The sequence below is a fragment of the Lactuca virosa genome, chromosome 3, assembly GCF_052849685.1.
Source record: "Lactuca virosa cultivar CGN04683 chromosome 3, Lactuca_virosa_CGN04683_v6, whole genome shotgun sequence".
Taxonomy (NCBI): Eukaryota; Viridiplantae; Streptophyta; class Magnoliopsida; order Asterales; family Asteraceae; genus Lactuca; species Lactuca virosa.
The window spans coordinates 160,318,848-160,342,636 of record NC_136428.1 but is presented as its reverse complement, the minus strand read 5'-3'; the positions used below and the strand labels follow the sequence as shown (position 1 = coordinate 160,342,636).

Genomic DNA, 23,789 nt, shown 5'->3' with positions numbered 1-23,789 from the left:
TAGTCGAAAACGTATTGTTCTGTATACTGAAAGTGTTGTTAATACACTCCTGTGATCACTTAATACATACGAGTTATAGAAATCTAAATCGAACAGACAGTCGATTGGGTGGTTCTGCCCTAAGCCCACAACCAAACAAGGAACAGGAAATGAGGCAGAAGCCACACATCCCACTGCATGTCAGATATTAATTTCACATCACTCTGATGTATATACTAAGTAATCACATAGTTATTAACCTTGATGACTGTTTGTTAAGTATATTATTATGTGAACGAGTCGTTGTTTCCCGTGTGAGTTCTTATAACCATGCTGATGGACGATAAACACTACGACGTACTTCGGACATCGTAAACTGAAATGACGTTTGTCACCCCAGGATGATTGTAGCTAATAGTCAGGGTGCGGGATTGTCAGTCCCGTATAGATGTATACACAAACTCACGCTCTCCGTCGAGGAGACTCTGGTTCCTAAGATGTAGACTTCTCAGAAGACGTGTCTCACAATGTAGTTCTCTCAACGAATTCACGAATAATACTATGAAAACCCCTTTTTGTTATTAACATGTATCCTTGTAAAAATAGTACCATTGTTTCTAGTTCATGAGTTTGTTTTCCTTGTTAGAAACCCGTGTTGTGCTTGTAAAGTTTGTATCTTACTTGTTTGTAAAATTATTCGTGAGTCTAGTAGTAACAATGTTTGTTATGCTTAATAAGTTCTACGTTCAAATGTGTGTTAACGATAAGGAATATAATAAACCAAATTATATTTTTAAACACAAGTTTTCTTGTGTTTTTCTTGTATCCCCCCCTTAAAAACATTAAAAAGCTTGGAAAAACATGGGGGTATGAACTCACAGTTGTTTATGTGCACGTGCTGGACAACGAGACTGAAAAGATGATCCTCGAGTTGGCGTACGCGGCAATTAACAGAATCCTAATAATAATTAAATACATAATTGCATTCAAATTAGTGAATCCATTAGTTAAAGTGTTAGAAAACACTTGCTTTTGGTTAAGGAATGTTACCGAGACTCGATCGAAGTGGAAAAAGTGGGTTTTCAGCCAAGATTCCGATTGGAGCTGATTGCGGCCGTGAAAGGATTACGGTCGTGAACTGTTCTCGGCCGTGAACGGTTTTTCTGCCTTTGAAGGGTTTACGACATTTGAATGGTTTACGGCCTGTTCTTGGTGAAATATGAAGATTTGAAGGGTTTACGCCCGTGAACTCAAGAATGAAGGATGTTTGATTTGCTGAAATGGTGAATGTTTGATGCTCCAAAACTAGTTCCACGGTGGATTTGGGTGATTTTCGGAGGATAGATTGAGTTTTCGGTTGATGGTTTTAGAGAGAGAAAGTGGTGTTTTCGGCCAGAAGAGTAAAAATGAGGGTGAAAACACACACACACACACACACACACATATATATATATATATATATATATATATATATATATATATATATATATATATATATATATATATATATATATATATATATATATATATATATAGGCTGGGTTCACAGTCGGTGGTGGGGTCCGTGAACGGTTTACGGCCGTGAACACGTTTGCGGCCGTAAACACGAGACTCGGCTGATTTTCGATGAAAACTTGATTTTTCGCACTATTTTAGTCCCGACACTTATATAAATTTAATTTATTTAACGGGATTTGACTTTCGTTGACTGAAAAAGGTTCGGGTTGTCACACAGGTTCAGACAGCTGTAGGTCAGACTAAAAATCCTAAGACTTCTGATTATTCTAGTAGGGGCCAGCAGGGTCGTGGCCGGTGTGCCAAATATGGGAGATCGCACAATGGAGTTTGTCAGGTGACGGGCCCGGTATGTTATACATGTGATCAGCCGGGCCACGTGAGCAGGGACTGCCCCAAGAAGGGCTTGATTTGTTTCCACTGCAACCAGACCGACCATAAAAGGGCCGACTGTCCGAGGTTGCAGGGAGGAGGAGGAGCAGTGGTGGTGCCTGCTCCCGCCACTACGAGGATCAGTGATGGCCGCCCTGTCAAGGCGGATGCTCCTGCGGTGAAGAGTCGCGCATTTCAATTGACTACCGAGGAGGCTCGGGCAGCACCGGACGTCGTGGCTGGTACGTAATCTATCTTTCTGCTTGATACTTATTTTTTATGCTTATGTATATATGTGCGCTTGTATAGGGACCTTTTTGGTCAATGGTATGTCGACTCATGTTCTTTTCGATTCTGGAGCTACCCGATCGTTTGTGTCTCTTGCGCTCAAGAAGAAGTTACGGGATGCTCCAGGGACTTTGGATTCCCCGCTTGAGGTTGAGATTGCGGATGACCTCACCGTGAGCGCAGCGAGGGTATTTTGGGACTGTGTCCTAAATATGTTTGGGGAAAGGTTCTGTGTCGATTTGGTTCCGATACCGTTGAGAGGGCTGAATGTGATCGTCGGAATGGACTGGTTAAGGGCCAATGGGGCCATGATAGATTGTGAGCACCAGCTGGTGAGAGTTCGAACCCTAAGTGGGGGTGAACTGGTTGTTCATGGGGAGAGGGCTTCGCAGGGGCCAACCCTCTGTTCTGCTGCGAGGGCTAGGAGACTTCTCCATCAGGATTGTTAGGGATTTTTGGCATACATCTAGGATACAAGGGTTGAGACCACGACAGATCTGGGCAGTGTACCGCTTGTATGGGAATTTCGGGATGTCTTTCCCGTGGAGTTACCCGGGGTGCCTCCGAAGAGGCAAGTAGAATTTCACATTGACTTGGTGCCGGGTGCCGCTCTGATAGCCAAGACACCGTACCGGCTAGCTCCGCCTGAGATGCAGGATCTATCTACACAGCTACAGGAGCTGCTAGACTGAGGGTTTATTCGTCCGAGCAGTTCCCCGTAGGGAGAACTGATACTGTTTGTGAAGAAGAAGGACGGGTCACACAGGATGTGCATCGATTATCGGGAGGTGAACAAGCTAACAGTGAAAAACTGTTATCTGCTTCCGAGTATCGATGATTTGTTCGATTAGCTGCTGGGTGTATTGTAACACCTGTTCCAGGTATTGATTAATTTATATAAGTTTTAGGGTTTTATGCATGGACTTGGCGAGTTGGGGTGCTCCAACTCGTCGAGTAGAGACTATTATGAGGACGCGGGATTTGGGTTCTACTCGACGAGTCGGAAGGCCCCGACTCGACGAGTAGGAGCTGTAAAGAGAAACCCTAATTTTTAGGGTTTGCACCCTATTTAAAGAACATAATTCGCCTCTTGTGGCCTCCCTTATCACCCTATTAGCTAGAGAAAACCCTAGTTCGACCTTGCACTTTCTTGAGTGAGAGAAAGAGCTTGTGTGAGCAATTATGGGGTATTTGTGAATGATTTTAGAGCTTGAAGAAGAAGGAGCAAGGAGAGAAGCAGTAGATCCGAAATCTACTCTGTATTGACCATCATCTTGAGGTAAAAAGTCGTTACCTTGATCTCTAGTTGCATAGATCCCTTTTCTTGGAAGTAAATGGCCATTGTTGGTGCAAAATGGAGTCAAACTCGGATCTGGACTTATCACAAGGATATGGTTCCAGATCTGGACCTCTCTAGGTCCCCAATGACATAAAGTTGCTCACTTTATGCAGCTTAGCCCCTTTCCATGTACTAAAACCTTGTAGGAAGCTTAGTTTTGATGTTATAGCCTTGGAGGGCCTTGCATGCACGTAAAGTTTGCAACTTTACGTGGTATCCGCACTAGGGGAGTTTGGATATGAAGTTTGGGACCTTAGATCCCACTGAAAAGGGCTGAACATGAAAGGGACTGAAGGAACTCGTCGAGTCCCTTAGCCGACTCGACGAGTCGGGGTAGGGTTTGCCCGTTTATGAGTTTTTGGATGAGTGCAGTGAAGGATTAGGGTTTTGGTCTAAACGGACTTTAGTTTTCTGGACATTTGATGAACTTGACGAGTCACTAGGGTGACTTGGCGAGTTGATGCGGGATTCAGAGGAATGGACGCGGGAGGAACTCGACGAGTTGCTAGGATGCACTCGACGAGTTGAGGTCAACATGGACTGTTGACCTTGACTTTGACCAGGGTTCACCAGGCTTGACTTTGAGGGTAATTATGGGATTATGACAAGTTAATCACATGTTGGTTATAGGCAGTTGAGGAGGCAGTGTGTAAGATACATCTGATCTTAGTTTGTCAGTTCAGCATTCGAGAGGTGAGTCTTCTCACCATACCAATGGGTCTACGACACCAAGGCCGACCCATTTTATGATATGTGGTGCACTAGCTATAGTAGAGATAGGTGGTATGATAGTTAGCTTTATGCTAAGTGGTATGCTAGTGATTATGTGATATTTGCATGGAAGACCCCAGGGGGAGCCCGTGGCATTCCTAGGTAAACACCATGGGGGGAACCCATGGCATGATGGTATAAGAACCTGGGGGGAGCCCACATCCTCCTTATATGTTTTTGTATGGGTTATGTAGTATGATAGATACTTCTGTGATATATGATATGCTAGTTGATTATTATGTTATTGCATGGAAGACCCCGGGGGAGCCCGTGGCAGTTGGATGTAAGACCATGTGGGGGAGCCCGTGGAATTCCTAGGTAAAGACCATGGGGGAGCCCATGACATGAAGGTATAAGACCCTGGGGGTAGCCCACGACATCCTTATATGTTAGTAGGCATGGCTTATGTGATATATGTAGCTTTTATAGCTAATATGATATGTGTTATGTGGATTGTGTGTGGGGTATGCTCTGGGGGACTCACTAAGCATTAGCTTACAGTTTGTGGATTTGTTTCAGGTACATCTGAGCCCAAGAGCATGGGCAAGGATTGATGGTGTGACGTGTACTCTCTCAGACATTTTTATGGGACACTCTGATGTTTGGAAATAATATTGTTACGGATATGAATTTGAAAACAATTGTATTGAGATTTCATGGTTTATGGAAATGTGTTTTAACTATTTAAAAATGAAAATTTTCTTTTGAAAAATTGGGTCGTTACATGCATCTTGGTTTTCCAAGATTAATATTCGGTCGGGGTACAATCAGATGAGAATTAGGGATGAGGATATACCGAAGACAGCTTTCAGGACTCAGTACGGTCACTACGAGTTTGTGGTGATGCCATTCGGGCTCACCAATGCCCCAACAACGTTCATGGACCTCATGAACACAGTGTGTAGGCCGATTTTGGATCAGTCTGTGATCGTTTTTATCGATGATATCTTGGTCTATTCTAAGACCAAGGAGCAGCATGAGCAGCATCTGAGGGAGGTATTGGAGACACTGAGGACGGAAAGGCTTTATGGCAAGTTCTCAAAGTGTGATTTCTGGTTGCGAGAGGTGCAATTTTTGGGGCACATCATCAACCAAGAGGGTATTTTGGTTGATCCAGCCAAGATTGAGGCAGTAATGCGGTAGGAAATACCGAAGAATGCATCTGAAATCCGTAGCTTCTTGGGTTTAGCGGGGTACTATCGGAGATTTATTTAGGATTTCTCCAAGATCGCCGTACCTTTGACCAGCTTGACCAAGAAGAATGTGACTTTTCGGTGGGGCCCAGACCAGCAATTGGCTTTCGAGACCTTGAGACAGAGGTTATGTGAGGCCCGGATTTTAGCCCTACCCGAGGGACTGGATGATTTGGTGGTGTATTGTGATGTGTCTATCTTGGGGTTAGGGGCTATTTTGATACAGAGAGGGCATGTTATTGCGTACGCCTCGAGGTAACTGAAGCCTCATGAGGCGAACTACCCCACTCACGACCTGTAATTGGGGGCGGTGGTGTTTGCCCTCAAAATCTGGAGGCATTACTTCTACGGAGTTCGGTGCACCATCTTTACTGACCATAAAAGTTTGAAGTATTTGATGGATCAGCAGAACCTTAACATGCGACAGAGAAGGTGGTTGGATGTACTGAAGGATTATGATTGCGAGATTTTGTACCACCCAGGGAAGGCCAATGTAGTAGCCGATGCCTTGAGCCGCAAGGCGGCGAGTGCTCCGATTAGGGATGTTTGTTTAAGGATGATGACGATTTCCCCCTTGTTGGATATGATCAAGGAGGCTCAGGTGGAGGGTTTGAAGAAAGAGAACCGGAAGATAGAGCAGATTTGGGGTCAGATTCCCTTGTTTGTTCAGGATGGTCGGGGTCTTTTAACACAGTGTGGCCGAGTGTGGGTACGAGTATCCGGGGGAGTGAGACAGGAAATATTGGAGGAGGCACACAAGTCCAAGTTCTCTATTCATCCGGGGGCTACAAAAATGTATAGAGATATGCGGTTGAGCTACTGGTGGCCCTGTATGAAGAGAGAGGTCACTTGGTTTGTGGAGCGGTGCTTGACCTGCAGGAAGGTCAAGGCCAAACATCAGAGGCCTCACGACAAGGTTCAGCTGCTGCCTATTCCCATGTGGAAATGGGAAGAGATCACCATGGACTTCATCACGAAGTTACCGAGGACGACGAGGGGTGTGGATGCCATTTGGGTCATTGTGGACAGATTGACGAAGAGTGCCCATTTTATTCCGATCTCCGAGAGCATCTCTGCTGAGAAATTAGCAGATATTTATGTGCGAGAGGTGGTGGTCAGGCACGGGGTGCCCATATCGATGGTATCGGACCGCAATGTTCGATTCACCTCCAGGTTCTGGAGGAAGTTTCATGAAGAATTGGGCACCCAGTTACATTTCAACACCACTTACCACCCTCAGACAGATGGTCAGAGCGAGCGGACGATCCAAACGCTCGAGGATATGCTGCGGGCATACGTATTGGATTTCGGAGGGAGTTGGGATACATACCTCCCACTAGCAGAGTTTTCGTATAACAATAGTTACCATGCTAGTATCGACCGACCCCCGTTTGAGATGTTGGGGTGAGGTTGGGTATCGTGTTATGGAAAGCACTGAGGTGGTGCTTAAGACCACCGAATTGAATCAGCAGCTACGCGACAGACTGCGAGTCGCACAGAGCCGTTAGAAAAGTTATGCTGATCGACGTCGCTCGGATCTCGAGTTCCAGGTGGGAGACTTCGTTTTGTTGAAAGTGTCACCATGGAAGGGTGTCATTAGGTTTCGGAAAAGGGGCAAGTTAGGGCCCCAATTTATTGGTCCGTTCAACATTTCTGCCCGGGTGGGCAAGGTGGCTTACCGTTTGGACCTGTCGGACGAGCTTATCCAGACTCACAACACCTTACATGTGTCTCAGCTTCGGAAGTGTGTCACTGACGAGGCTGCGGTTATTTCTTTGGACGACATTCAGGTGGATGAGAGCCAGAACTACATTGAGAGGCCCATTACGGTTTTGGATAGGAAAACTAAGGTTCTTCGTAACAAAGAGGTGAAGCTAGTGAAGGTGCAATGGCAACACCGGAAGGGCTCAGAATGGACATGGGAGCCGGAGGATGAGATGCGAGAGCATGAACCGAATTTGTTTGCGTCAGCAGACTTCGAGGACGAAGTCTAGTTAAAGTGGGGGAGATTTGTAATGCTTGATCCAAATATTATTTATTTCTCAACATTTTAGGGTTTTGGGATGGAACTCGACGAGTTGGGGAGCTCCAACTCGTCGTGTAGGGATCTATTTGGACGCGAGATTTAAGGGTATACTCGACGAGTTAGAAGGCCCCAACTCGACGAGTTGACGTTGGAAATGAAAATCCTAATTTTCGGGCATTGTACCCTATTTAAAGGACTTAACTTCTAGGGTTGGCCTCCTTACCAGCCTCCTTTGCCAAGAAGAAACCCTAGATCGTTTTCCCCACTTGTTCATTGAGTTTTGAGAGATTTAGAGTGAATCTTGAAGGAAGTCTTGAAGAGAGAAGTATCAAGCTTGGAGGAGTGATATTGGATCCAGAAAATCTACACCAAAGGCTACATCTTTGAGGTATAAAGTCAGAACCTTGACATGTAGCTTATTAGATCTCATCTCTTGTAGTTTTGGCTTGGTTTTGGGACTATGACTTGAGTGTCCAGAGAAAAGAGGTCCCCATGGGTTGAGGATGTAGATCTGGCCTCTACATGACCTATAGAGGATTAAAGTTGCAAACTTTAATGGCCTCCATGCCCTATTCATGCCATATGTTCATTGAGAAGCCTAAAATGGACCTTAGAGAGTGTTACAAGCATGCATGTACGTGAAGTTGGAAACTTTACATGATTAAGCCACCTTAGGACCTTATATCTGTAATTTGGAACATTGAAATAAGGATTTAGGGGCTTATTGGGTCAACACCCTCCTTAAGGGAACCATGGTTTGGGTTTTGAGCTTATTAGATGATCCTTGGGGGTAAAGTTGGAAACTGTACCCTTCTAGGCATCTATAAGGATGGGTATATGAGGTTTGGAACCCTTGGATTCAAGAAAAAGGGCTTAATACATTAAGTGGGTTGGCAGACTGAAGAACTCGACGAGTTCATAGGTGAACTCGGCGAGTTGGGTTGGGGTTACCCCGATTCTGTTGGAAAACAGAGGAACTCGACGAGTTGTAGGAAAACTCGACGAGTTGTAGTTGGATCGCAATATCACGATTCTGACTTTGGGGTGGACTCGACGAGTTGATGGCTAACTCGACTAGTTAGGTCAACTCGGAGCGTTGACTTTAACTTTGAATTTGACTTGGACCAGGGTTGACTTTTAAGGGTTGAGTTGTATTTAAGGGGTTGTTTATGATTAGGGAATTGACAGAGCTGATACTCGGAGCTTGGACCTATTCAACTACAGTTCGCATTTGGGGTGAGTCTCCTCACCATACCAATGGGTCGAAGGCACCAAGGGCGAACCATTATGTGATATGCGATATGTGATATACTAGTTGTTATGTGATACGTGATACGCTAGCAGTCTCTATGATATTTGCATGGAAGACCTCGGGGGGTTCCCGAGGCAATTAGATATCGGACCACGTGGGGGTTCCCATGGCATTCCAGGCTAAGACCATGTGGGGGTTCCCATGGCACCGGTGTAAGACCTTGGAAGGTTTCTATGGCATCCTTATATGTTTGTAAGACCATGTGGGGGTTCCCATGATACCAGTGTGTAAGACCTTGGAGGGTTTCCATGACATCCTTATATGTTTGTATGCATGGCTTATGTGGTTTATATGGACGATATGGTTTATGTGATTATGTGGATTGTGTGGGGTATGTTATGGGGAACTCATTAAGCATTAGCTTACAGTTTGTTGGTTGTTTCAGGTACTTCAGGATCTAAGGGCAAGAGCTTGGCGTGATGGCGCAGCATGCACTCTCTGGCGTTTTAATTGGGACACTCTGATATTATGAATAATTTATCTTATGTTATGGATTTTTAAAACAAATGTGATTGGAATTTTAGATTTATGGAAATGATTTGGTTATTAAAATGAAAAATTTTATTGGAAATTTGGGTTGTTACAATATATTTCCATAGTGGAAGTTGATGATAAAATCTACATGTGAGTTAGGAACTTTAATGCAAGGAAGTTGTTCAAGGAGTGTATCTTGAATTTGAAACTTCATTACTTTGGAATTGTTTTTAGTAACAAAGCTCCAATGGAATATTTTATAATATCGTTGGCTAAGCCTCTGTGACTTTTAAGCCTCGACATTAAAGAAGATCATTGCATGTAAGGTTGAACTCTAACACATTCTAGTAGTGACAATAATTTGGAATTGTGAAATGAGCATCATTGGAATAGTGTCCAATCGATCTATTCACATAGGAAGGACCACAGAGAGACATAGTATGCATGTTTATAACATGGCATGACTGATGTTTAATTCAAGTGTTTAGTTGATTACTCGAAACATTATACAATGAATAAAGTCTAATTAATGTGGTGATTAAATAATAAGAGTTTTATTTATATTCAATAGTTTTGAGACCATAGTTAATTACATTATTATTTTGTTTCACTTTGCATGTTTTACTTCCCGAATAATTGGATTATTCAAACATCCACAATCGCTCGTACTTTTGGAAGTAAGTAGCGAATTAAGATTGTCATGAACTGGATTGTAGATTGTCTGAAGAGTTTTAGACATAGCAATAGTTTTTCTACAATGTTCATGAGTACTTGGAAAAATGGGGATTTTGAGTGTTGGATAAACTCACGCTCAGAGTACTACTTCATGGATTATATCACGAGTAATTTTGAGACAATAATATCTTATATTCTTGAAACGGAGATATATGAGTTGTTGTTTACAAGTCAGTTGTGCATTGATAATGCGTAAACGCATCAGTAACTTGATGTTATAAAATGTATTGTTGTGTGTGATTTGATGAGTGAATAGTGTAAGCATATAAGTCTAAGTTTATCCGTTCCTTTTGCCCTAACGGGAAAAGCGATATTTGTGGGCCCCTCGATGATTTGATGTCGACATCTAAAGTGCTTGGCCAAGCCTGGACTAAATTGATGTAATAGTCTGATTTTGGTCGTCATAAATCAAAAATCGGGAAATAAAACTTGGACAATGTGATTGATTATAATCCATGTCTCATGTACATACGATATCTTGTAGAACGGAGGAATATTTGATCACTTATCTTAGGACACGTAACTGACTTGGTCAGAGTTCGACAACGGCTTTGAGAGCTACAATTTGCTAATCGGTTTTTGAAGTTATACTGGCAACTATAGTTATTAGGCTTATCCAAGTGGGAGACCGTTGAATTAGGTGTCTAAGCCTATAACTATAAATAGTATATACTTGAATTGATAGTAGCACAGTCCTTTTGGGTTGCCCTCATAACTAGCAACTAGGCAGGATTACTTTTGGAGAGAGATTGAATTTATTATGTAATTAATAAATTGGAATAAGTGATTTATTAATGCATTATGAAAATAATATATTAATTAGAAATCATATTATTTAATTAATATTTAATCAGAAATTAATTGGAATTAATTTAGGGATCAAAAGAATTAATTGAAAGTGTAGGGACTAAAGTGTAATTGTTTAATAGTTGAGCAAGAGGTTCCCGAACCTTCCTAAGAAGGCATGGATGGTTTTACTAAGGATAATTAGGGTTTCTAGATTATCCTATGTAGATAATTAAGGAGGTGGATAGTTACCAATTTGAATTAATAATATTTTATTCAAATTAGGGTTATCCAGTGTATCCTATCTACACTATAAATAGACCCATAGGGATTGAGATTTTCGGCCATCTGAATCCCAGAAGGATAACTAAATTTCTAAGAGCTTATTCTCCTCTCTCCCATCTCATCCTCTTTCTTAGTTTGGGTGTGATCTACTAGAGGCGTGACACTTGTGACGATTGCTCTCGAAGTTGAAAAAGACTAGGATTTCATTGTTATTGCTATATACCAATCAAAGTATGTTTCCTTAACCTTATTTATAGATTTCAAAAAATATACTAGTGCAATTAGGGTTTTCTTTTTGATGTTCAAAATTTGTATGTTCAATTAGAGAAAACATAGATCCAAGAAGTTAGGGTTGCATGCACACATAGGAATTGTTCGTTATGCTCAAAACCCATCATAGAAAAACCACAATGTGGCATGCCAAATGCATGAACGTGTATGCATATGGCCGCCATGACGTGGCAAGAGGAAGGCCACGATGTGGCAGCAGTTGTAGCCCAAGCCCATGATCTTTTAGGGTTTCTTCCATGTTTATGCCCCTAAAATCAAGCTTTAGGGCAACCTCTTCAGTCTCCAACCCTTTCAAACAAAACCCTAGCCTCCATGAAGATTTGAGATCTTGTTCCTTTGATCTAAAGCTTATTTCTTAGATTTTTGGTAGAACTTGAGGAAAAAGGAAGTCACAAGGAAGCAAGGGAACAAAAGAGCAAGCTTGGATCCAACATCCTCTCCAGAAATCTGAGTTGTTGAAGGTATAAAGTTCATACCTTGGCCATTATTCTTTTTGTTTAAAGTATGAGCTCATTTTAGAGGATTTTGGTCCCTTTATTTGGATGCTTTGGGAGTTGAAGAACTCCATAGCTTGTGGATGGCCTTTTAAGGTCATTATGTTCTAAAAAGTGAGAAATAGGAGCTATGACTGGAGTCCCTTGTGTCCATGCTCAAGTTTTGGCCCCATTAAGGACTTAATGGACTTAGGGTTGTAGATCTAGCCTTATAATGAAGTCCTAATGGATAAATTTGGAAACTTTATCCATTAAGTCATTGAAAAGAAATAGATCTAAAGTTTTGGGCTTAGATCTGTAAGGATGAAGCACTTAATGAAGAATATGGCAATCTGCCAGTTCCCACGACGTGGCAATGGGATTGCCACAACGTGTTGGTTCTCAGTTTCATGACTGTTTTGTCCTGATGTTCCTATGACATGGCCAAGAGTCCTCCACGTCGTGGTGGGGGTTGACTAGGTTGACCGTTGACCGTTAACTTTTGATCATTTTGACTTTGGGTTAAACTTGAAGGAATTGGCTTATTGATTAAGGTTCCACCTTTCCACTTTTGTTTGGTGCTAGTCGGTTCGCGGGAGTAATTTGTGCAGGGAGTGAGAGTGTTGCTGTGTCATAGTAGGGTGCATGCTAGACTAGCTGAGTCTTAGTTGCTGATGGTTGTTATGTGTATTTACCGCATTGTTGATAACTCCAAGACTGCTGATAATCCTCCAGACCGCTGATAGTCTTAGGGTTGCTGATAAACCCATAGCCACTATATTGACATAGGGGTAATGATATGCTGGTTAGAGTACCAGGAGGTCGGTGACCGTCTAGTTGAGTGCCTTAGGGGTTGCATGTACTCATGTAGGATAGCTTGAGAACTCTTGATCTATGCGTTCTTTCTTGTTCCTTGTTTGTTGTGGCTCTAGGGTGGGATCACCTGTTTAACTGTCTATCTCACCTCTAATTACATATATCTATGCATTCAATAATGGTTTTCTAATGGTGACGTAGAGTACTGTGTGAGGCCCGGTATGCGGTAGTGAGTTGTATGACCGGTCGACTAGTGCAGATGTTGCCTGTAGTTATGTTCTTATTTACTGATTGATATTATATGTGTATTTGTGTTGTTGATAACTCCAAGACTGCTGATAGTCTGCAGGGTTGCTGATAACCTATAGGCTGCTATGAGCCCATATGACTGCTGGTAGTCCTAGGGTTGGTGATAACCCATAACTGCTTATATTGATGTGTTGTATGTGATATTTAGGACTGCTGATATTCCCAGGGTTGCTGATAACATAGTTGATTATTATGTTGTGATGTATGTGATATTTTGGGGGAACTAACTAACCTTTGAATTACAATTGTGGATTAAATGTTTTCAGGTACCAGTGGTGAATGTGGAAAGGCGTAGGTATGACCGTACATACTCATCAACAATATTGGAGATTCCACAATTATTATATCACTCTGATTTTCAAACAACTGTATTTTGGAACAAATGGGTTTTCATAACTTGAAATTTTAATGTAAATGGTGATTTTACCTTATTTTAAAAATGAAAATTTGCTTGTGAAATTTGGACCTTAGAGAGAAGTGACTAGAAGTAGAATCTTCAGCTGGAAAGGACTTCTACAAGCACCACAAGCTTACTTCCTCTTCACGAATCTAAAAAATACACCAAAATCTCTCTAAGGAGGCATAAAGGGCTAGGGTTTCATATACATAGGGTGGAGGCTGGTGATAGAGGGAGCCCTAACATGATAGTTTCTTTATGTAGGACCAAAAACCCAACAGCTAGGATTTTATGTAAATGCAACGTCGCGACCATGATATGGGCCGCGTTGCTACTTATCGACGTGGCTCGTCCTGTGTCACACATAACTCGCATCTCGCTTTGTTAAAAACCCCATTTCTCAATTATAATTCGAATCAACTAGATAGTAACTCATACCTGAAAAGTGGTTGCTACAATCTGTCACACCCCAAAACCGGAACGGCGGAAACGTTCGGGGGTGGAGGACGTCATGTTTAGTATCACAAGACATGCATCATAGTAATCAAAGTAATAAACAACCATTTCATTAGAAAGAAAGTGTTTACAAAGTATGTGGTTCACATAACATAGACTACAAAGTAAATAACAAAAAGACATGAAGCTATTATGCTCCATCTTCTGAATCCCAGAGCGCGTACCTGTCTACTGGTCTCCTGAGAATACAAGTTATTTTGAAAGAGTAGATCAGCATTTAAGATGGTGAGTTCATAAGATTTTAGTGATGTAAGTAAGTTGTAAGAAAGTTGTAGTAAGTTGTAAGTTCTTTTATAAAAGTTCGCCGGTTCCTCCAGAAAATCCTATATTTCCTACTTTGATGAAAGATAAGTAAAAATGACTCTACAATCCTTTCTATGAGTACTAAATGGATACAAGTTATATAAAACCTAGAGTAAACAAACAATCGGTTGTGTGTATCTGCCCTAAGCCCACAACCAAACAAGGAACATGAAATGAGGCGGAAGACACACATCCCATTGGTTGTTAGATCTTCGTTGTATATAACCCTGGTGTATTCACTTGGTACTCACGGAGTTAACTGTAATAGTTCCTTTATATTTGATGAAAACATTCTTTAAGAAAACCCTTATTTCTTTTAGTAAAAATGGTAACCACAGTGGTTCCTTCTATAATCACTTAGTTTATACTAGCTATATATAATCTAATATCGAACAAATAGTTAATTGTGTGAATCTGCCCTAAGCCCACAACCAAACAAGGAACAGGAAATGAGGCGGAAAGCACACATCCAACTACCTATCGAGTATTAATTATATATAACCCTGATGTATAAAATAATGTATTATAGAGTTAACCACCTAAGGTCCTTTAAGTTATACTGGTTGAATAAAATGGATTAAACCCTTTACTGGTAAGTTTCTAGTTTTGTCTACCAAAAGTTCTATTTAAAAAGTATGTTTTGAACTAGAAAACGGTGCATTGAAATAGTGTCCTATGACCTGACCCATACCTGGTACCCCTTATGATTACTTGGTGTATACGGAACATATATATAGCTAAGATCGGAGAGATAGTAGGCTGGGTGAATCTGCTCTAAGCCCACAACCAAACAAGGAACAAGAAATGAAGCGGAAAGCACACATCCTACTATCTGTCGGATCCGATTAATATATATTCCTGATGTAAAAACTAAGGAATCATAAAGTTAGCATCATAGGCCCCTTTCTACTGAATGTACTAGACTCGACTGTTCTGGTTGTAGTTGAAAAGATGTAAGTTTTCCCTAGTTTATAACTATCTTAACTCGAAAATAGTTTGCATTAACTTTCAAGTGGAACTGTCACAATATGAAAGTAATGGGAAAAATGTAAGTACACAGTTGTCTTTTGAATTGACATCCTGACGTACTGATTACCTTAAAACATGTTTGTTTTATTAAGGTCATAACGTGATGGATAGTACCCATACTATACGCTCTCCCTGCAAGAGATTCTAGGGACCAAACGCTACTTCTGCAAACAAATTGCTAGGCCGTGTAAATTCACATTAAAGTTATATGATCATGTATACCCAATTTACTATCACCTTTTGTTTAGAACAATGAGTTAGTGATTATTGGTATAGTTAGATCCTGTATTGTTCTCCTGCTATAGCATTTAGTATGTTCTTTCTGTTATAGTGTATAGTGTGTCTCTCTGTTGTATTGTATCTTCCTCCCTGTTTCTCTTTATAGTATGATCCCTATGTTATCGTGTATTGTATCTACCTCCCTGATTCTCTTTATAGTATGTTCTAGCATTTAGTATGAACTGAACCCCTAAACTATACCTACTATAGTTTACTAGCATGTTTACTTGAACTGTTATTGAAAAGACTCATTTATCTACTAAGTTATGATTGTACTTTAAAAACGGAGTTTTATAAACTATAAAGTAACATAACTTAAAAAGAGTTTTTGAAATGTTTTGATCACTTATAAAAGACATAAGTAATCTTTTGAAAGATGTTTATAACAAACATTTACACAATTATCATTGTGTTCAACTTGTATTCCCCCCTTAAAACATTTAAAACACTTTAAAAGATTGATTATAGGGGTATGAACTCACCTTATGTGGGTGATTCAAACGAATATGCGTGTAAGAATGAGGAGTTCCACGAATGAAGTCCCGAGACACAAACGAGTCCTAAATGACATATATTGGCATGAATATAGTGTTTAGAAGCAACCACATGCAAGGAAACACCTTTAGGGACTAGGAAACACTTGGGCCAAGTGTTAGAATCACATGTGATTCATCTAAGGGGAGTGTACGACCACTATAGGGAGTGTGCGGCCATGGGTGTACGGTCATGGAGTGTACGGCCGTACACTCATGGTAACAAGTGCACAAAAGTTTGCTTGGATGATAGGGAAGCTTGTGGGACTATTGCTCATCAAGTGTTGAAGCTAGATTTGCACTTTGGAGGCCCTTTAGGGGTGTTTTGAGGGGTGTACGACCACACATGGGTGTACGGATATACACTCCTTATGATCTTGAGTTTTGGTCATTTTTAGGGTGTTAAACTAGTGTTCCTAACATGTACTAAGCATAGGAAAGGAGTACTTACGATTTGGAGGCTCAAAAAGGCTCACAATCACCAAGAACAAGTGTGTGTTCTTGGTGTTCTTGGTGAGATTTGAAGATCTAGCCAAAATATGATTTGCAATGGATGAAATCAAAGGGTGTTACTAGGTTAAGAGGAATAACAACAAATCGAAACGGAAGAAAGGCTTACATTCTTGAAGATCGGGGGAAAAGCTCGATGATAGTTGAGAGAGAAATCGATGTTCTTGACTTGGAAACTGGGGAAATGGCTTAGAAATGGAAGGATATCACTCTTATGGAGGGGGTGTACGGCCAACATGGGTGTACGGCCGCACACACATGTGTACGGCCGTACACTCATGTGTACGGCCGTACACTCCCTCTAATGGAGTGTTCAGCTCGATTTCGACGCGAAGAACTTACGCAAATCAGTCCTATACCCAATGCTTGAATGTACTGAGCTTTGATCCCTTAAACAGACTCTAAACAAGGCTAACTGATAGCAGAAACGAGTCTGACACACTGTTGGATTGAATGGCTGAATTTACAAGGCAAAGATTTTCGGGTTGTCACACAATTACAAATGATGCATCAAGCCCTTCGGTGGAGCATCATCCTTCTAGTAGTACATAAGTAACATATCAACACTCATAAGCTCATCATGATCACCAAGATGACACATCATGACCTCAAGGTGGCACACCTTGACCAAATCTCCATTCATTTCTAGGATGTTCCATTGAATATCCACATGCTCCATTAAGTATCTAGACGCACCATTCAACTTTAGATGCTTCATTGAACTCTAGATGCTCCATTGAATTTCTAAATACTCAATTGAATTCTAGATGCTCCATTGAATTATCAAATACTATAACTCTCATTTCAGGTCTTCAATTCTTAAGTCACATTTAACAATAAGTCATAAACCACACTATTTCTTCATCGGTCTTGGGATCAAACTTTCCTAGGGAACATTTTATTATTGAGTATGAAACACCTACAACCAAATTATGTAAATATTTAACATTATGTTTCTTTGGTTGACATATTCATAAAGAGTAACAAAATGACGTGTAGCTATGTAAATTTCACTTTATGGTCATTCAAATTACCTTTATATCTTCATGTGAGAAGCACGTATTAGGCCAAAGGGTATGGAGCGGGGAAGTGTTGCGGGGAAGGAAACTGCACACTATACCGCCATTGTGGTTTAGAGGGTGCGGGGAAAAGGTGAGGTGAGGCTACCCCACCCTTTCTCTCCTCGTGTGATTGGTCAACCTTATTTATTTATTTATTTATTTTTTCTGTTTTTTAAATATTTATTAAATTATATACATACTAAAAAATTATAAAAAATATATTAAAATTCATGGTTTTTAATTTCCTATAAAACGAGTATAATATTTATATAAATATATTTTTTTTAAAAATAAAAAAATTAAAGGTAGTGAAGTATGACAATTTCCTGTCTTTTGGTGAGTGAAAGGAGAGTGAGGGAAAACCGACATGACACTCAAAAAAAAAAGATGAAAGGTGACCATACGCTCCGGTCTGATGTGTTAACAGATTCTCTCGAACAAAATATATCTTGGAAGGACAACATACACAACAAAATAAAAACATAAGGAGTATATTTAAACAAAAATCAAAACTTAAACCAACCATGGACCAAGTTTGTATTTTACTCCAAATAGTATCAAGTAGACAACCGGCAAGCTGAAATTACGCAAAAAGGCAATATAAAATGACCGAGGTCAATAGTCAATACGTGTCAAGGACAAAACAAGGCAAAAGGAGATACCAGGGGGGGAGGGGGATCTTCAACATTTTCACACACATTCGCCGGCGTATACTCCACGCCGGCCCCGCCAAAATTCCATTTTTCTGTAAAATGTAGGTGGCAAAGTTAACGGAGAAGCACAACAAACCCAAAGAAAAGGACCAAAATCAGTTCTATTTCTCTTCTCGGTTATTCGCCGTCGTCGCCTTCCGGCTTCTCTCCTTCCTCCGGTAACTTCCATTATTTCTCATTATTCATACATTTGTTCTGTTTTGTATTTGCTATTGCTTGGATCCGTGACGCCTTCACTGTTTTTCAGTTGTACGGTGTTTTGACTTTTTTGAGCTCATTATCTTCAGCATATGCCGCATTTGCTAACCCTAATTGATGATTTGTACGGATTAGAGCTCAATGTGTTTGATTCTTGCTGTATTGTGGTAATTGAAGGTCCGAGAGTGGTCCGAAGGTCATGTATTTGTGTGTATGTTTCTCTCCATAGCCAGACTTTGAAGTATGTCTCCATATTGATTAATCGCATTTTCATCAGTGTGATTCATGATGCTAAGAATTACGTGATTATGTATGGGCGTATGGCTTCCAATGAGTAAATCAGTGTTTTACATTCTTAACTACCACACTACACATACATTTTTCATCCATCTGTTTAGATTGTTTCTTCATAGCCTTCAGATTTCCCAAAGGTTTACTTCTGACTTTAGCATCCTTAAGACTAAGCTTCTCTAACACTTTCTTGATGTACTTTTATGTCTGATTATGTTCATGCCAAAGTATTTCTCTTGCAGTCCCCAAATCTTTCCTCTCAAAATTTGAGACAAGTGCCTCTTTAATCTGTTCATTGCTTCATGTCTGATCCTGCTACCAATATATTATCAACATATAACAACAATATTATTTATTATTTTTCAGGAACAGCCATATCAAGCATGATATTTTAGCTTCACTTTCTCCAAAAAAATGGTAAGATCCTACAAAAAACAACATACCACAATTTCTTAATTTTTCCACACAATGAAAACAACATTTTTTTTTTTTTTTTTTTTTTTAAATTCTCAAAGGATCACAACCACTTAACCATTAAGACATTCATGGCCATAATGGCTGAACGAGACGCCGCCATCCAAGAACGCAACCTCGCGCTCGACGAACGAAAACGCGCGTTCGCGGAACGCGACATGGCGATGCTCCAGCGCGACGCCGCCCTAGCGGAACGCAACTCCGCCATGCAACAGCGCGATGAAGCAATCGCCACCCTTCGTTTCCAAGGCACCAACAATAACAACAACAACAACAACAACAACCACTTCATAATCTCAACACTCCCCGAAAACACACCAACCCAAGGGCAAAACCGTAATTTCACCAACCAAGAAATCCACCACATGTTCGAAATCCCCAACGATAACACATACCAAGTCCAAGTCCAAGTCCAATCCACCACAAAATCGAAATCAAAATCGAACTCGCCAAGGGTTGGAAGACGAAGGGGCGAAAGTGTAAAATTCACCAATCAAGAAATCCATCACATGCTTGAAATCCCTGAAGATACGTACGAAGTCGAACCTCAATCCTTCAAAACGAAGGGGGTGAAATCGCCAATGATCGGAAGACGAAGGGGTGAAAGTGTAAAATTGAAGGTTGAAGAATGGAAAGATGAATCGGAATTGAATCAAGTGAGTTTTGATGAATTAACGATGCCGGTTCCGGTGTGTTCATGTACGGGGGTCCCGCAGCCTTGTTATAGGTGGGGGAGTGGCGGGTGGCAGTCGGCTTGTTGTACAACCACCATGTCAATGTATCCTTTACCGCAAGTTTCAAATAAGAAGTATTCGAGAGTTGGTGGGAGGAAAATGAGTGGAGGGGCTTTTAGTAAATTGCTTACTCGACTTTCTTCTGAAGGTTATGACCTTTCTACCCCTCTTGATTTGAAGGAACATTGGGCTAAACATGGGACTAATCGTTACAGCACGGTGAAATAGGTGTTTCTAGGGGTTAAGTTTTAGTTAGTATTTTGTTTAAAGGGAGGGCGAAAAGGTAATTTGGCGTTGGCGTTGGCGTTGTTACCTTTATGTTGTATGTGACAGAAAAGGGATATCGTGTAATTGTGAACTGTATAGTTCTCTCTTGAAATCTATTCATGCATTTTCACACGTGTGGTGTGGATGTAGGTTTGCTTGTTTGGTGTGATGGAATGGAATGGCTAATTCCATTCTCGTTTGGTTACTATTACGGAATGGAATGCCACATTCCTGATCCTTATAACTTGAACTGGCTTATTGATTACAAGGTAAAAAGAATCATAACAATGTAACACAACTATGGTTGCCTTTTTTTTTTTTTTTTTTTTTTTTAAAGATTTGACAACCTAAGTTTTATATTTTTATGCATTAATAATGAAATAAGTTTTAATTATTGCCATTGTAGTATAAGTGCTATTTATTTGAAAGTTAAATGACACTTTGATATTTTATAATTGGATATGGAAAAAATATGTTACAGGACTAATGTGGCCAAGTTGTATTTACTATAATTACAAAAGCAATACTAAATGAAAATCACATTTTATAAAAAACAATAATCATATGGTGATTCGATATACTCAGGATAAGAGGCTCTTGTGGCCACCTAGCAAAGTTACCACAACTGTGCACACCACCCTGGGGTGGGGGTGACGTGGTGCCACGATCGTTGGCATCCATGGTGCATACCATGAAAGACCGCAAACAATTAGCTCTTTCTTCTTTTCTCTCCCTCTCTTCTTTCTGTTCAGCAACACGATAGTTACAGGTACACCAACAATGATGTGGAAGGAGATGGTGGTGAGGTGGAGGGAAACCATGCTGCTAGACATGTCTCCTATACCTAATGGCCTAGGATAACATTTAACGTTTTGAGTGTATTTTTAACGAATCACACAAATGACCATCATTCCCACAACTGATGTGTTGCTGAGTTTTTATATTTTAAAGAATGTGGTCATCATTATTTAAGTAAACGAGTTGACACGACACGACATAAAAAATAAATCGGTAAAGTTACGATTCACGTATCCCTCCTAACTTCCATTCTAGAGATACTTTTCCAGCTTGCTTCTAATACTCAGCCGAGCTCCTCTCATGGTGTCCGTATCTCTTCTCCAGTTGATCAGGGATGACGACTTTAGGCCTTTTGTCTTGTTAGTTCTTTTGTTTTGTTTGTTTGTCTTTGCTTTAGGGTATGTTCCTTAGCTTTGGCTTGTGTCTCGGGTTTGATCGTTTCTTTGTACTCTTTTTTTTTTTTAATTTTTAATTTTTAATTTTTTATTAATAATATTTCCCAAGGGTGTTCTCCCTTTATCAAGAAGCTTTCAACCCGACACTAAGGTTGCACACCATAGGTCCAATTCAACACAATTTTGTTAATAACAATGTCAAGGAACGAGAGTTAGTATTGTATCCATGGAGAGATTATTGCAAAATCTGACTTACAAATAAATGTATGAAAGGAAAATTCTATACGTATCCCTAAAGTCCAAATTGCTTCGTATATACCTTTTTGTGAGTTAATAATGTTTGTGTGCAATTTATTTGAGGAAGATGTATGTATAATAGGAGCACTATATAGTATATACACTCTAACCTACCAAATTTTAAAATTAAAAGATTCTTATTCTTTTAACTATTTGTACAAACACGATTAAAACTTTGAATACTACCTGGTAGTAAAGTCAAAAAGTGGCCAAAAGGGATACAATGTTCATCCAAAAACTTGTTTATTATCCGACAGCGGCATAGCGCCATGGGATCATCGGAATAATATCAGAAGGCAAGGCGCTTGGCCATGGGATCATCGGAATCTACTCTTTCAAGTTCACAATTACAGGTACGCCGATCTCTAACCTAATCAATTAAACACAAATTTATCACAAATCGAAGCATATTCATCACCGTATTTGTTTCTGTGAGGAAGATTGAAGATGGAATCACCACCGTCTCAGAGCGATTCGAAGACGTGGATCCCATGCTAGAGAAGCTTAGATCCCTAAAAATTGTGAGTCTTTTTTCTTTCTATTGACGAACACTAGAACTAAGTGACTTGAGCTTCTTCAATTCCTTCGTTCCATAAATCCTACAAGCTCCTATAAGAATTCAGATGTAGAATCAATGTGCGTCTATTTCTTCTGTTGCCAAAATGATAAATTCATCGCTACAAGTAGTCAATTTGTATTACTTCATTGAGAGTTTTATCTATCAGTTCAGAAGGCGAATTTTGTTCCATATTGGGAATAATTCAAAACAATTTGTTACCATGGCTTTAATTCATAAGTTGATCCTTCTGTTATGTGATACTACTCGATCAGGCAACTCCAATATTGACATCTACATCAACAGAGAGCAGATTGACAGATATTTTGGTCAGGAAACCATCAACTTCTGATTCAGGTATTGGTGCTACTACTGCTACAAGCATTTATAAATCCAGTTGACAATGAACACCTTTAGTCCTTTACATTTAACATCATAAAACAATAAATTGTATTGATCTTCTTTCTTGTGCTTGAAATAGCTATTGTAGATCGGAAAGTGCTACTGGAATTATTCTCAATGTATCAAGAATGGCAAGAAAAGCAGGCTCAAAACATCAACAAAAGACAGGTTTGCTTTTTATAATGGTAAATCCATGTTTGATAAAGCATGTTTTTTTGACCTTTTTGATTAAATCATTCATGTCACATCAAATCAAAAACTTCCATTAATGGTGTTAAGATCCTGCTGTTGGTTATTTATGCAGGAAGAGATAGAAAACAAAATAGAACTTGCAGATGCTTTAGCTGTAAAAATTCTTCAAAGATATAATTACTCTCTCTCAGCAATGAAAACAACATCAAATCACCTTTCTGGAGGTATGCATTCTTTGCTACTTCACAATTTCTCAAATTTGTTTTATGAAATGTAAGGGTAAAATAGTCATTTAGTATTTGTGTTGATTACATTTTTTTTAGTTGATGAGTTACAGGTGGCAATTGGGGAGTTGAAAGGAAGGTTAACTGAAGTGATTAGTAATTGTGATGGTTTATGTAAGAGAATATCTGATGTGGGACCCGAACAACTTCGGTCAACGGTCAAACCTTTTGCAGCAACCATGAGTCATGACCTTTCCTCCTCTACATTAAATGGTGTGCAATCTCAACCTCTTAACAAATAACCCTATTTGTTTCTTGTATAGTTTCTATATATTTTTACATTGTGATGTGATTGCATTTGCGTATCTTAATTACTCCATTTTATGGTGTGAAACATGTGATTAAATTAACGAATATTGATTATACTAACACGAGCTATCAAGATGTTTTAATAACCCTTTCATTTGGATAATCTACCAAGTGACTTCATTTTATAAAAAAAAAGTATTCTACTTTATATTCAATATTTTTTGAATTTAGTGCTTGCAACTTTCACTTCAATTCCATTAGAAATATCAATTTTTTGCAACATTTTTTTTAATTAAATAGTTGTCATTCTTACATATGCAATAGTGAACAACATCCAAAATTCGGTA

The 23,789-nt window shown here is 39.9% G+C and overlaps 2 protein-coding genes across 5 annotated transcripts; both read left to right on the top strand.

Annotated features, from left to right (window-relative positions):
- Window positions 1–18,218: 18,218 nt before the first annotated feature.
- On the top strand, window positions 18,219–20,401 carry LOC145166756 (uncharacterized). 3 transcript variants are annotated; one of them, XM_079085789.1, is made up of 4 exons: window positions 18,219–18,463; window positions 18,553–18,714; window positions 19,161–19,211; window positions 19,310–20,401. In XM_079085789.1, the coding sequence occupies exons 3-4, from the start codon at window positions 19,209–19,211 to the stop codon at window positions 20,228–20,230; spliced, it is 924 nt and encodes a 307-aa protein (XP_078941915.1). In that variant the 5' UTR covers window positions 18,219–18,463; window positions 18,553–18,714; window positions 19,161–19,208; the 3' UTR covers window positions 20,231–20,401. The 3 variants fall into 3 exon arrangements, with proteins under 3 accessions (XP_078941915.1, XP_078941916.1, XP_078941914.1); XM_079085790.1 differs by lacking the exon at window positions 18,553–18,714 and having other exon boundaries at window positions 19,167–19,211; XM_079085788.1 differs by lacking the exon at window positions 18,553–18,714.
- A 1,547-nt stretch (window positions 20,402–21,948) lies between these two features.
- Window positions 21,949–23,562, top strand: LOC145162703 (uncharacterized). 2 transcript variants are annotated; one of them, XM_079081767.1, is made up of 6 exons: window positions 21,949–22,112; window positions 22,200–22,280; window positions 22,591–22,672; window positions 22,797–22,885; window positions 23,022–23,133; window positions 23,233–23,562. In XM_079081767.1, the coding sequence occupies exons 1-6, from the start codon at window positions 22,071–22,073 to the stop codon at window positions 23,433–23,435; spliced, it is 609 nt and encodes a 202-aa protein (XP_078937893.1). In that variant the 5' UTR covers window positions 21,949–22,070; the 3' UTR covers window positions 23,436–23,562. The 2 variants fall into 2 exon arrangements, with proteins under 2 accessions (XP_078937893.1, XP_078937895.1); XM_079081769.1 differs by having other exon boundaries at window positions 23,247–23,485.
- Window positions 23,563–23,789: the final 227 nt, after the last annotated feature.

Coding starts and splice junctions, on each gene's coding strand:
- LOC145162703 (XM_079081767.1), top strand. CDS start 22,071: ATGGGATCATCGGAATCTACTCTTTCAAGTTCACAATTACAG. Junction 22,673..22,796: donor ACCATCAACTTCTGATTCAG/GTATTGGTGCTA, acceptor TGCTTGAAATAG/CTATTGTAGATCGGAAAGTG. Junction 23,134..23,232: donor ATCAAATCACCTTTCTGGAG/GTATGCATTCTT, acceptor CATTTTTTTTAG/TTGATGAGTTACAGGTGGCA.